The 15,669-nt window shown below is 30.4% G+C and overlaps 2 protein-coding genes across 8 annotated transcripts in view; one reads left to right on the plus strand and one right to left on the minus strand.

Moving 5' to 3' along the window:
• The window catches only part of LOC105319498 (malignant fibrous histiocytoma-amplified sequence 1 homolog), a 110,306-nt gene that overhangs the window by 75,326 nt on the left and 19,311 nt on the right, over positions 1-15,669 (plus strand). The window lies entirely within an intron of this gene.
• LOC105319503 (uncharacterized) overlaps positions 1-15,669 on the minus strand; it is a 46,256-nt gene that overhangs the window by 1,583 nt on the left and 29,004 nt on the right. Inside the window, exons 1-6 of one of the 7 annotated variants that reach the window (XM_066067949.1) lie at positions 13,957-14,260; positions 13,811-13,860; positions 13,586-13,714; positions 9,046-9,169; positions 8,896-8,939; positions 7,995-8,807 (exon numbers count right to left, since the gene is read on the minus strand). In XM_066067949.1, coding sequence (XP_065924021.1) covers positions 8,512-8,807; positions 8,896-8,939; positions 9,046-9,169; positions 13,586-13,714; positions 13,811-13,860; positions 13,957-14,099 — 786 coding nt within the window. In that variant the 5' untranslated portion in view covers positions 14,100-14,260 and the 3' untranslated portion in view covers positions 7,995-8,511. Of the gene's footprint in view, positions 1-1,521; positions 1,728-1,752; positions 2,236-7,994; positions 8,808-8,895; positions 8,940-9,045; positions 9,170-13,585; positions 13,715-13,810; positions 13,861-13,956; positions 14,278-15,669 lie in introns of those variants that run through there. The other 6 variants (XR_010708231.1, XR_010708230.1, XM_066067945.1 and 3 more) reach the window with 6 other exon arrangements.

Genomic DNA, 15,669 nt, shown 5'->3' on the forward strand with positions numbered 1-15,669 from the left:
TATTCAAAGACAAATTTTAAAATTACCCTCTTCATTTCGATTTTATCTCAAATAACACTGTGTAAGAAAACATGCGTTTTTTTTAAAAATCGATGCGTCTTTATAACTTCATGTTGGAAAGAAAAATAAATAATATTTTACCAATAACCTTGACATTTTATCAACAGATTCATATTTTCTGATATAAGTTGTAAATTATATTCCCTACAGTTTTATTTGAAAAAAAATATGCCAGTTTATATCTTGTAAAACTCATTTCAAGAGTTTTCTTCATGTTGTGCCGTACTGCTACGAAAATTAAAGCATCTTAGTGACGCTACTATTTTATAAACCGAATTAAGTAAATTTCTAGCTGTCTTGCATACCGGGCAATGCTGATGTCCAAGAAAATTTACTTGTTAAAACTGTACATTAACTGACTTATTGGACAGCTGCAGATAATTGGGGTTATTACAATACAAAGAAACCCTACAGAAGAGAAAAAAACTACATGAATACCGGTTTCGTCAATTTCGCGAATTATTTACTACCCATCATTCCTATGAATTTTAACAATTAGATACATTTATTAATGAACACGTAATCTATATTCCAATCGAACATTCATAATTTCTCCATTTACAATTGTATCCTTTAGAAACACGCCGTTGTTTGCATAGGAATGACGAATGTAAAGCGTATAATATTTATTCATTTATCTATATTATGCCTATTCGTTAACGCACACATACCTATCACTGTTCATTATCGGATAAAATGAGCATTTTCGGGCTTAATTAAATTGAATTATTAAACCATTATTTATCATTTAGCTGCCCCAGATTTTAGTCAGATTAGGAAGATGGTACAGTTTTTGAAAACAAATGCACTAAATTTAAAAATCTATTTTAATCTCATGAAAATACACATAATTATATCATCTTAACACTTGCATGCACCATGTTGTACACATATATTCTGTTTTCAAAAGAGGATAATGCCTTTAGGATTATATCATATTTTTAAAATGTAAACCGAGGTGATTGAAGAAGAGAATGTGTTTGCAGTAGTCGCCTACAATAAAATTTATATATTTCATGTGATGTCACACAATAAATTAATTATGTGATCTTCATTGTGAACGATAGCTGTGGGCATATTTTTCTATTAAAAACTACCGAAGAATTGGTGTCTTTTGCTAAGTTTTATAAAACATATGGGAAAATACTCTATTTATGACGTCAACATTACCCTCTCGGTATTCTCATCAGGTAACTATTTATATATTTTCAAAATATTTGTGTTTAAATTAATGTTACATTTTAATTTTTTGTGATAAAATGTAAAATGTACCTCTACACAGGGCAAAATATGAATAAAACTGTACGCAGCTCTTTATGTTTACAATTCTGTAGCTGTGTTGTATGTATACATTTTGAATCATTAAACAATTATTGACCATTTGTAACTGGTGGCCCAAATTGCAATTAGATTTAATATTAGTTTGCATTTGCGTACAACGTGTATTGTAGAAACACTTACATGTACCTGTTGTAAATGAGCATCCTATGACTTTATCACATGGTTCACAATCACATATCATTGAGCATGATTTGCCGTAGAAACTAGGCGGGCAGTTGTCCTTACAATCTACGCCATGAAATCCTGGCCAACATTCTTGACAATGATAGACGCAAAACATTTAATATTTGTTTTTTAGAGTCTCAGTAAGAAATACATGTATCTGATAACAAATGTATAAAAACGAATTACCTATACAGGAGTTTCCAACTACACGAAAGTTTGGACAGCATTCCAAGGGGCTTATAATGAAATATTGACGTTACAGTCGCCTTCTTTGTGTTGTGAAAGTATAAAACAATGTAAAATCTTTCCAATTATAATTATTACAATCAACTCACCTGCGTGCATTTGAACATACTGCAGACATCGATGTGGATGTATGAATTATATATACACATGTGATGTAAGAATAAAGTACACACATGTGATAATTGAAAATGTGAAGAAAACAGACATGTTTCATGCCTGAAAACATACTCATTTATGCCGAAAGTTCCTGTTTATTGATATTAATATAAAGACGGAAATATTTCAAACCTATTGACAACTTCAATTACTTGGCAACAAATGATTATATAAACTTGAAACATGAACCTTGTTAGCATAAGTGTTTATTTATCTATAATGCATTTAATTTTTTTAAGGATTTCCGTATTATGCCACAATGTAACTACACTAAGGTTTTAAAAGAAATATTGTTTATACACTGTATCATTAAATATAAAAAAAAACCCGTATAAAACAGTATATTTACAGAAACCTATCTGATATCTTTATGCATGAGTCAATAACACATTATCGTTAAAAACTCCATTATATTTAAAACGTACATTTACCTCAATATGCCGATGATAGTGAAGGAAGCAATAAAACCATCTGACAAGGTTGGAATCGTAAGCGACTGAAAACGCGTTGGAACTTACTTTCTTCAAAAATGATTAACAAAATAATTAAAAAACCAAGCAAATAATTAATAAATGAAATACAATGTTAATGATTTAAATGAATTTTATATTGCATGTGAATTGATGAAAGAGTACATAAGGCCATGCTAAACTTAGTATAATGAGTTGAATTGTTCTTAAACTCAGGCCTCCATTTTGATTTTTTTATATATCAACCAATGTGTTATCTTCCTTAAGAAAAGAGTACAGGATGTATTTTACTTCAGACAAAATGCATAGTGTATACTGTTCATTCTATGGATACTAAAAATCACATCCCATTAGATAAATAGTGAAATCACATCTTTCATGGTAGTTTTTAGAGGTAAAATATACCAACAAAATTTCAAAAGCATAAACACATTATTCACTTTTATTCCAGAAAAGTAAACCCACGGTATGCGGTAACAATCTATTCATGGATAGTATACATCTTTTATCTATCCATAATGATTTATACAAAATATTGTTTCTAAAAATTAATTCAAACTTTATATCTTTCGCCACACTTTTTTTATTTAAAGAATTATTGTACCTCTGTGATTTTTCTAGATAAAATTACGTCCCCTTTACAAGCTACCTTTTCAAGACAACATTTACGTGCATTGAGAACTATTTTGCGTGCTGTTTTCTTATTGTGGAAAACCAGCGAAACTGTCAACCGACAGCATTCGATTTCCGTCGCACTTCATATCAGAAAGTTCTCTTCGGTGTTATGAAATACATTTTTACTGACTATTTGGACATTATCAAGGTATCAGTAAATGTAATTATATCTATTCAATATTCATAGTATGTTTTCACTTTTGAAGTAAAATTGTTGTTAACTAAATACAATTATGTCACTATTCTTTGTTCAGCGAGTAAAATGCGAGTAAAAACCTATCATGAGTGATATGATTTATGCACAGATATAAAAGACCTCAAAAGAAAATATTTATCAGAAAAGATTAAATAAATAGAAATAAAATTATTATATACACGCATAATGATATTCTTTTTCTTCAAAACACCGATAAGAACATCATAAAACTTTCAGAATGAACTGACAAATAAATATTTATAAATGACAACAGCTAATCACCAACTGACGTTTTTGGTCATGACTTATTTATTTAAATTGAACATGCATTTTAACTACCGACCTTTCATCAAATTGGTTAGCAGGTATATGGCTGTACAATAAATCAATCAATCATCACACCAACAATCAATAAATATAAATCAATTCCATCGGCAATAGGATTGTTCAATCAATCAATCCATAAGTAATCAATCGATCAAATTGTTTGATCAATCAATATAAATCATTGACATTTGCAATAGGAAAATAAACAATCAATCCATAATCAATCAATCTACTAATCAATATAATCATCATCGTCAATTGGTGAATTAAGTCAATTAATGAATAATGGATCAAATAGTGTATACATAGCGCATATTCTACCATTAACCTTGACATCTTATCAACAGATTCATATTACCTGATATAATTTTAAATTATTTTCCCTACCGTTTCATTTGAAGAATGCGCAGATGAATATCTTGTAAAAATGATTTCAGAAGTTTTCTCAATGTTGTGCCGAATTGCCACGGAAATTAAAATATATTTCCGACGCTATTTTTTGATAAACCGAGATAAGTAAATTTCTTACTGTCCAACAAATTCCTACCTGTTAAAACTGGACGATTTACTGACTTATTGGACACCTGCAGATAAGTGGGATTAAACAAATTGAATACACAAAAACACTACAGAAGAGAATAAAACTACTTAAATACCGGTTTTATCAACTTCGCTGATTATTTTCTTCCTATTATCATTATGAAATCGAACAATTAGATAAATTTATAGACAAAAAATCATAAATTTCAATCAATCATTTATAATTTTTGCATTAATTATTGTATACTTTAGAAACACGCCGGTTGTTTGCACAGGAATGACGAATATGTAGCGTATTCATATTTTCGTATGCTTATTTCATGTATGCCACAATATAAGAATTAGGTCCAAAATGTGTTGTTTATCTTATCATGCCTTTTCGTTGACGCAAACGTACCTTGCACTGTTCATTATTTGCGAAAATGGACAGTGATGGGCTTAATTAAATTAAAGTATCAAACAACTTTCATTTGGTGGCCTCGGACTTCAATAAGATAAGGAAGAAGGTACAATTTCTGTCAACATTTACACTATATTAAAAAATTTATTCTAAGCTCATGAAAATACACATTATACCATTTTGAAACCTTGTGTGAAACACGTTGTGCTTTATTTTATTTTCAAAAGAGGATAAATATGTCAAATTTCTAAAATGTTGTCCAAGATGATGAAAAATGGTACATGAAAATGTGTTCTCAGCCGCCGCCCATAATGAAATTGATATATATGTATTTCAAGTGCCACACGTACAGAATCACACGATAAAGATATAATGTGAACTCCATTGTAAACGATAGTTGCGTACATATTTTCCCATTAAAATCTATTGAAGAATTGGTGTTCTGTTCAGTTTAAGGAACCATATGGGGAAATGCACTTTTTATTATATCAAAATTAACCTTTTGAAACTTTCATCGGTGACTATTTATAGATTTTCATTTTTCACGTATTGTTTTAAATGAATGTTACACTCAAACATCTTGCGATATCTTTAAAATTACTTTCAAAAAGGGCAAAATAAGACTGATAATTAACGTAGTTCTTTAAGTTTGAAATTCTGTAGCTGTATTGTCCAAATACATACCCATGGCATTTAAGCATCCTGTGACTTTATCACATGGTTCACAATCACATTTCATTGAGTATCATTTGCCGTAGAAACTAGGCGGGCAGTTGTCCCTACAATCTACGCCATGAAATCCTGGCCAACATACTTGACAATGATAGATGCAAAACATTTTATATTTGTTTTTTTGAGTCTCAATAAGAAATACATGTATCTGATAACAAATATACAAAAACGGATTACCTATACAGGAGTTTCCAACGACACGAAAGTTTGGACAGCATTCCAAGGGGCTTATAATGAAATATTGATGTTAAACCTGCCTTTTTTGTGTTGTGAAAGTATAAAACATTGCTAATTCTTTCCAATAACAAACACAATCAACTCACCTGCCTTCATTTGAACATACTCCAGACATCGATGTGGATGTATGAATTATATATACACACGTGATGAAAGAATAATATACCCACAAGTGATAATTGAAAATGTGAAGAAAACAGACATGTTTCATGCCGGAAAACATACTCGTTTATGCCGAATGTTTCTGTTTATTCATATCAATATAAGACGGAAGTATTTCAAACCTATTGACAAATTCAATTAGTTGGCAACAAATGCTTTTATTAACTTGATTTATACAAACATGAACCTTGTTAGCATAAGTGTTTATTTATCTATAATGCATCCAAAGGTATATGTAGTGTATTTAGAGTAAAATTTTAAAAAATAGTTTGAGTAAAAATATACATCATGCTTCTTATAATTAGACGTTTCACAAACTCTAGGCCCGTAAAACATTTTCTTTCTTTAGTTTTTTGTCTCTAAACTTTGCTACACGTCTGATGAATATTAATGTGGTCCGTCATTTGTAACACCACTGCACATGAGTGCGGGAAAACCTAGTTTTAAAAACACGTACGATGGAAGAACAGTTTATTTATAAATTAGAATCACATTTTTCTATTTTGTGTTAATAGATTATTCTTATCTCAGATGATACCCGAAGCATCATTATTCCGTTAATCATTAATGTAGAACGATATAAATTACTATTTATGTGTAATAAAGATGAAACACGATTTAAGCATCAACGACTATTCTTTTTTAGTTTTAGTTTTAGGGGTAAAATGTACCAACAAATTTTCAACACCATTGACACATTGTTCACTTTTATTCCAGAAAAGTAATACCAGGATATGCGGTAACAATCCATTCACCATTAAAATTAGTACCTTTGGCATACTTATTGTACAGCAATACTCTCTCAAACATTATTTGACATTCGTTGATACCTAAATAACACTAGGTTGACAATGATGCAAGGTATGTGTAATTCTTGCTGCGCTCGCCAGAACGGTAACACCGTAAAAAAAAATTCATTAATGGATGTGTTGAAGGGTCTATATGTTTTGTCCTATCGTAATACCTGGTATAAGTTTAAAACATTGTTGTATCATAAACTAATTATGTATTGCCTTTATTTTAACGATGACGTGCTGCTTAAGTTAGGTGAAATTCGAGCACGAAGAAAAGCAAAAGGAATGACACTTAAGCAGATGCTTCACGGAGAAGAATTAGATAAACCAAACTGGAGTGATTCAGACACCTGATATGTCTAGTCTTCTGCCGATCCCAACCATAAATGTAGGGTCCGGAGAAGAATCAGAAACTGTTGAAGCAGACGATGCGACACAGGAAAATATGGAGAATATCCGCGCACTTTCTCTCTTGAATTTTCCTGTCAATGATGACGAGCAAATGTCAGCAACGTAACACGTGACCAGAGTGAAAGCGACGAAGTTGTTGATTGAAATCGATGGCGGACAATACGATAACTACAATCACTTAATGTACTTTCATCAAAGTATGGCATTCAAAAAGTTTTCAGAGCCTTTATTTCAATCTATTTTAAAAACTATGGATAAGTGAGGAAGTTTTCATTCTGTAGAATTTATGATTTGATTAGATATGAAATTAAGGAGAGTCATTGCTTTGTATGATTTTGCACAGTTTTACAATTAAAAAAAATATGGTGCATGTAAGTTTTAACAACGCAATAATGTTTATGTTTTGTTTCCATTAATTCATGTTTGGAAATGTAATATGTTATTTGTTAGATTTTAGTATCATATGTTACAAAGGAATTGTTTATGTTGCACCAGCTGTTAAAATTTCGCTATCAGACTTCATTTTCCTATCATCATATAGTTATTTATTTATTCATTGATTCTTTAAATGTTGTAAGGGTGGTGATGGCTCATTCTTAGTAGCTCAAATATATATATGTTCATATATTGTTTTATTGTATCAGTTATGTATACATCGTTACATTGATAAAATTTGAAAATAAAAACGTTGTTTCATATATCAAAATAAACTTGTTCTTTTATGATAAACTATTTTTGATGATCATCAACAAAAGCACAAACAAATCTTAGTTTGTTTAACGTAACAAAATGTCTTTCAATACAGTAAACGATGTCTTTACAAACAATTGTTATCATATTTTTGAAAATGGTGATATTTAGATGAAGAACAGTGTTAAGAGGTGCATTTTTTTCCGATGAAAAAATAGGTACTATTATACAAATTTACTATAATTAACCATGTTTTTCACCAATTTGATCTTTGAGAAAAATACATGTACAAATGAAAAAATAGGTACTATTATACAAGTTTACATTAATTAACCATGTTTTCATTAACCATGTTTTTCACCAATTTGATCTTTGAGAAAAATACATGTACAAATGAAAAAATAGGTACTATTATACAAGTTTACATTAATTAACCATGTTTTTCACCAATTTGATCTTTGAGAAAAATACATGTACAATTGAATCACGAGTCAATCTAACATTTTTTTCACACATTCATTAACTTTATGCGCATACACGTACCAATCTGATATAATGTCTATGAATAGCTTCATAGGACATGCTTAAAAACACATGATGTTCTCATAAACAGTAAATAATTAATAATTGTTATGCATATAATATATGTCATTTCACAGAAAAATTGATATCAATATCAATTCACAATAAGGAAATAACGCGTGAAGTATATATCAGAACAGTTCTGTTGATTTTGTAAAGCTATACCCAAGTTTTTTCCTATCTCTAGTGCTTCCCTGTTTGAATTCATCCAGTGCCCGTAATAATTCCTTCTGATGTTTCTTTTTCTCTCGATGGATTAAAGGTTTTGATTCATGGTTCTTTGTTTTAACAATGTTTGAAACTGAGGACGCCATCTGAGATGTATCCTCATGTACGTTTGTATGTTTTTGTATTTCCAAAGGAGTTGAAGTGTTTATTCGGGATTTGCATGTGTTCATTTTTATCCGACACTGTAAGTTTTAGAATGTTGTAAGCTCCATCCATAGAGTCGCCAAATCCATAAGCATTTCTTGAGGTTGTTTCTGTCATGTTGTTTGAAACTGTAGTTTGACATTTGTTGTAGCTTGTCTCTGTGTCATCTGTTTGAGATGAATCAATTGTCCTCGGCGTTTTCGATATACTATATCTACTATTTTCTAATGGAGCCATTTGATTTTTGGGACCTGTTAAACACAGGATAGCTGATAATTATTCTCAACATTCTTAAATACAATAATTCTTTTGAAGTGATTATTAGAAATGTTTTGCTACCATATTCATCCTGATCAGAAGGTTTTATAGTCAGCATACGTTGTCTGCAAACAGAAATTCATGAACTAATTTAATACTTTTAAAGTAGAAATATCAATCATTATTCATTTTCAAATTAAATAAAGTTAGGAAAATGACATTTACGTTTACCTTAGTATACAGAAGATTCTTAGACCAAAAATAAAACAGGTTACGATACAAGATGCCAAAACGGACAATGTAAGCCATAATGCAGAATTCGTCGGACTTTCGTCTTTCTTCGGACCAGTCTCATCTATCATATTTTATAATCATATGCATGTAACATATTTTTTTTGTTAAACATCGGTTATCTTTTTTAATTTCTTAAAAAAAACAAAAAAACAAAATAAGATCTTTCAAGCCCCCTATTTGTTATGTAACAACAACATTTGATATACGGGGCGCGATAGATCTAATCTTAATTTGATTAATGCTAAGAAATTTCTTTCTAACGTAATTTGAAAAAAGACCCCGACACACACGTACCCAAGAAATGAATTTTTAAAATTGACCTTTTATTCAACTTTCTCTAATTTAGGCATATTTAAAGACACATTTTTACCCTCTTCATTTTTATTCTATCTCAAATAACATTGTGTAAGAAAACGTGCGTTTTTTTTAAATGGATGCTTCTTTATAATTTCATGTTGGAAAGAAAAATAAATAATATTCCACCAATAACCTTGACATATCATCAAGAGATTCATATTTCCTTATATAAGTTGTAAAGTATTTTCCCTACCATTTCATTTGAAAAAAAAAACCCAATGAATATCTTGTAAAAATCATTTCAGAAGTTTTTTCCAGGTTGTGCCGTACTGCCAGGAAAATTAAAGCATCTTTGTGAAGCTACTATTTGATAAACCGAATTAAGTAAATTTCTTACTGTCTTGCACCCCGGGCGATGTTTATATCTAATAAATTTTTACTTGTTAAAACTGGACATTAACTGACTAATTGGGCAGCTGCAGATAATTGGGGTTAATACAATACAAAGAAACACTACAGAAGAGAAAAAAACTAAATAAATACCGGTGTTGTATAGCAGTTTTTCCCCCATAGTAGCTTTCCCTCCCTGAAAACCTACTATATAGTAGCCTTTTCCCCCGGGGGGAAAACTACTATATAGTAGCTTTTCCCCCATAGTAGGGTTTCTCCCTCACGTTTTTGGTTCAGATTTTATAAAAAATATTGATGGAAATCCAGTAAGGATTAAAATCAATGTTTCTACACTCCCAGGTTGCATACATGTATATCTGCATTCATCTGTACAGGTTAAGTTTAGTTTTTGCCGATTTATTATTTTTATAGACAATGCTGAAAGTTGAACATGTGTGTAATGGAATTACACATAGAACTTAATTTAGGTAATTTAATGAAAAAAGTTTTACAAGTTTTACACTTATATGCATAATTCTGTGTTTTGAAATTGTATTAAACGAGAATGTTTTAAGAATTTCTTGATAAATTTATCAGACTGTTTGTCTGTTTGTGAAAATTTCATCCAGGCTAAACCTCTGTTTTAGAGAAATTTTGTTTCCGATGTTTCAGAGCCCGATTTTTAAAATCCTATTATAATAATTATATTGCACATTCTTTAGGGTCCAATGTCTCATAAACTAGAGATGACCATATCACCATATTTTTATAGTGGCAGTGGTTTACCACTTGAAGATGACTGAAAATTTCAGCCATCAGGGTAGGGGCCCTTGATGTTTCAGGGCCCGATGATTAAAACACCATTATAATGATTGAATAGTGTTCTATAAGTGGGGACCCGAATATCAAATTCTAGAGATGACCAATTAACCATATTTTCACAGTGATAGTGGTATACCACTAGTAGATGACACCGAAAATTTAAGCCCCCATGCAGGGTATGAGCCTTTGTTGTTTTCGAGCCTGATGTTTGAAATCCAATTATAAAGAATATGTATTTTTAGGGCCCCATATCTCAAAAACTATAGATGACCACATGAACATATTTTTACGGTCATTTAAAAGTAAAAACATCATTTAAAAATACACAATCACTCATATATTTCTTTATCAAAACGTTTAATTCTGCTGCTTTTTTTTTTTAATTTACGAACAAATTTTTTAAAAAAGGTACGCGGATTAAATTCATGATTGCTTAAAACATTTAATCAATTCATAAGATGACTAACGATATAATAAATAATTAGATAAATAAATCAATGAACTTTTATTCATAAAAGGAGAAACCGAAAATCAAAAATAAATAACCAACCTCAGCGCATATACGACTTTTTTACTTGTTCGTTGATTAGAAGAACAAGCTTTTATTTAAAAAAAGTCAGCTCAGCACAATATATGTACATGTGTTTGTTGTATTTTGTTTTTGTTTTGTGTTTTTAATTACCCTAAAGACTTGTTTAATTGTTCGAAGAAATAATATGGTACACAAGTAAATCTTTATTGCAAAAATATGAAACAAATAGTATAATTTTTTTAGGTAATTGAATCGTATATCTTGATTTATATAGCATCGTTTTCAAAATTGTATATTAATAAATCACGTTGCAAACTTAAAAGTGGAAAAATTAGCAAATAGTGAGTGACAATATAAACGTAAAGTTAGTTCAGGCTCCATTTCACATTTTCCAAAGTAACCAGCAAAGATACCGACATTGTTCTGGTTGTGAAGACATTTCATTGTTTTTTAAAATGTTTACATCATAATATCTCGTGTTTCGTAGAAATATGCTTAAAATATGAATTTGCGTAACTTTAAAACGAAATGGTAAACACTAACCTAACTTTACACATGCTTTTAATACATAATTAAAATACACCTTAACCACGATTTAGAACCCCATCAATCAAAGTAAAACTAAAACATTTCAGTTTCTCATCATATTATTGCATCTTGTCTCCCGTTTGATATTTAGAAGAAGAAATATATAATTGGTTTTAAGATCGTCAATTCTAACGGTATTAATTTAAAATTGATAGCCTTTTGGACGGAGGGAGTAATACATTTCCACTTTTTATTCCCTTCCTCTACAAAATTAAGTCAAGATTGGTCAGTTAGTTCCCTGGGAGAAGCTTATACATTGATGGTAATACATGGGAAAATTAAATTTCCAAACCGGCGTATTTTCACTCAAATGTGTTCTCACGTGTTCATAACGACGAAGTCAAAACTGTAGATAAGCATCGATTAGATGAAAAAGATTCGAGGTATTCCGAAATCCGTGTAAAAGGCGTTCCAAAAAGGTATGAGAACAGGTGAAATAAACGATGATGACACATGCATGTTATGAAGGCGCATGCCTTAGTTCATATTTGGGGTTGAAAAACCATGTATTTCATCTTTGTATTAATAAATGCCATAATTATCCTTTTTTGTGAGAAATTAATATCATATCAGTAATTGCAAATTATTGTCACGAATGGTCCGCAATAAACATGGCCGCAAAGTAAAAATGGGGGGAAATCCACTATATAGTAGGTTTTCCGTGGGGGTAATCTGGCTATAAAAAGGGGGAAAGCCCACTATATAGTCAGCTTTCCGTGGGGGAAAAACTGCTATATAGCCATTTTTCCGGGGGGAAGAATTGCTATATAGCCATTTTTCCGGGGGAAAGATGGCTAGGGGGAAAAAGCACTATATAACACCGGTTTCGTCAATTTCGCGAATTATTTACTACCCATCATTCCTATGAATTTCAACAAGTAGATATATTTTTTAATGAACAGGTAATCTATATTCCAATCGAGCATTCATAATTTCTCCATTTACAATTGTATCCTTTAGAAACACGCCGTTGTTTGCATAGGAATGACGAATGTAAAGCGTATAATATTTATTCATTTTATCTATATTATGCCTATTCGTTAACGCAAACATACCTATCACTGTTCATTATCTGACAAAATGGGCAGTTTCGGGCTTAATTAAATTGAATTATTAAACCATTATTTATCATTTAGCTGCCCAAGATTTTAGTCAGATTAAGAAGATGGTACAGTTTTTGAAAACAAATGCTCTAAATTTAAAAATCTATTTTAATCTCATGAAAATACACATTATTATATCATCTTGAACACTTGCATGCACCAAGTTGTACACATATATTCAGTTTTTTGAAAAGAGGATAATGACTTTAGGATTATATCATATTTTTAAAATGTAAACCGAGGTCATTGAAGAGGAGAATGTGTTTGCAGTAGCCGTCCACAATAGAATTTATATATTTCATATGATATCACACAATGAATTAATTATGTGATCTTCATTGTGAACAATAGCTGTGGGCATAATTTTCTATTAAAAACAACTGAAGAATTGGTGTCTTTTGTTATGTTTTTATAAAACATGTGGGAAAATACTCTATTTATGACGTCAAGATTACCCTCTCAATATTCTCATCAGGTAACTATTTATATATTTTCAAAATATTTGTGTTTAAATTAATATTACATTTTAATTTTTTGTGATATCTGTAAAATTTACCTTTACACCGGGCAAAATATGAATAAAACTGTACGCAGCTCTTTATGTTTGCAATACTGTAGCTGTGTTGTATGTATACATTTTGAATCATTAAACAATTATTGACCATTTGTAACTGGTGGCCCAAATTGCAATTAGATTTAATATTAGTTTGCATTTGCGTACAACGTGTATTGTAGAAACACTTACATGTTGTAAATGAGCATCCGATGACTTTATCACATGGTTCACAATCACATTTCATTGAGCATGATTTGCCGTAGAAACTAGGCGGGCAGTTGTCCTTACAATCTACGCCATGAAATCCTGGCCAACATTCTTGTCAATGATAGACGCAAAACATTTAATATTTGTGTTTTAGAGTCTCAGTAAGAAATACATGTATCTGATAACAAATGTATAAAAACGAATTACCTATACAGGAGTTTCCAACGACACGATAGTTTGGACAGCATTCCAAGGGGCTTATAATGAAATATTGACGTTGCAGTAGTCTTATTTGTGTTGTGAAAGTATAAAACATTGTAAAATCTTTCCAATTACAATCACAATCAACTCACCTGCGTGCATTTGAACATACTCCAGACATCGATGTGGATGTATGAATTATATATACACACGTGATGTAAGAATAATATACCCACATGTGATAATTGAAAATGTGAAGAAAACAGACATGTTTCATGCTGCAAAACATACTCATTTATGCCGAATGTTTCTGTTTATTGATATTAATATAAAGACGGAAATATTTCAAACCTATTCACAAATTCAATTACTTGGCAACAAATGATTATTTAAACTTGAGTTATACAAACATGAACCTTGTTAGCAGAAGTGTATATTTGTCTTTAATGCATTAATTTTTTTTAAAGTATCCATATTATTCCACAATGTAACTACACTAAGGTTTTAAAAGAAATATTGTTTATATCATTAAATATAAAAAAAAACCCGTTTAAAACAGTATATATACAGAAACCGTTATCGTTAAAAACTCTATTATATTTAAAACGTACATTTACCTCAATATGCCGATGATGGTGAAGGAAGCAATAAAACCACCTGACAAGGTTGGAATCGTAAGCGACTGAAAACGCGTTGGGACTTACTTTCTTCAAAAACGATTATCAAAATAATTAAAAAACCAAGCAAATAACTTCAAATGAAATAAAATGTTAATGATTTAAATGAACTTTATATTGCATCTCAATTGATGAAAGTTTACATTAGGCCATGCTAAACTTAGCATAATGAGTTGAATTGTTCTTAAACTCAGGTCTCCATTTTAATTTTTTTTTTATATCAACCAATGTTTTATCTTGCTTAAAAAAAGAGTACAGGATTTATTTTACTTCAGACAAAATGCATGCTGTATACTGTTCATTCTATGGATACTGAAAATCATATCCCATCAGATAAATAGTGAAAACACATCTTTCATGGTAGTTTTTAGAGGTAAAAACCAACAAAGTTTCAACACCATTATTACACTGTTCACTTTTATTCAAGAAATGTAAAACCAGGGTATGCGGTAACAATCCATTCATGGATAGTATAGATCTTTTATTTATCCCTAATGAATTATACAAAGTATTGTTTCCAAAACATATCAGACATATTTTAGAGTCGTCTTATACAAAGACCGACAACTCGATAACTTGGAAGTGAACAAGCAAGACACTCTGCAACAGCGACAAATAGTTTTCTTCGGTGTTATGAAATACCTATTTACTGACTATTTGGACACTAGCCAGATGTCGTTATAGTCAGTAAATATAGTTATATCTACTCAATATTCATAGTCTGTTTTTGCTTTTGAAGCAAAATTGTTGTTAACAAACTACAATTCTGTCACCATTCTTTGTTTAACGAGTAAAATGCGATAAAACATAGTATTAAGTGATTCTTGTAAAGAAAAATTAAAAAAAAACATTTATCAAAAAAAGATTAACTATATAAAATTTAGAATTAAAATATACCCGCACAATGATATTCTTTTCCTTCAAACATTGATAAATACATCGTAAGACCTGTAGAATGACCTGACAAATAAATCTATATTTGTAGCTGTATGGTACAAATACTCACTATTCGACGTATTTGAATAAATTCTAACCATATCCGTGGATGTAGGAAAGATAATTATAGATGCGGCGAGGAAAAATTTGAATAACACAAATATGTATTGATGAACAAATGACAATAACAAACCGTCAACCATATCAAGAATCCATAAAACGAAATAAAAATTCAAAGCAGAACAACACGAA

This window comes from Magallana gigas, chromosome 8 (assembly GCF_963853765.1).
Source record: "Magallana gigas chromosome 8, xbMagGiga1.1, whole genome shotgun sequence".
In the NCBI taxonomy this organism is placed as follows: domain Eukaryota; kingdom Metazoa; phylum Mollusca; class Bivalvia; order Ostreida; family Ostreidae; genus Magallana; species Magallana gigas.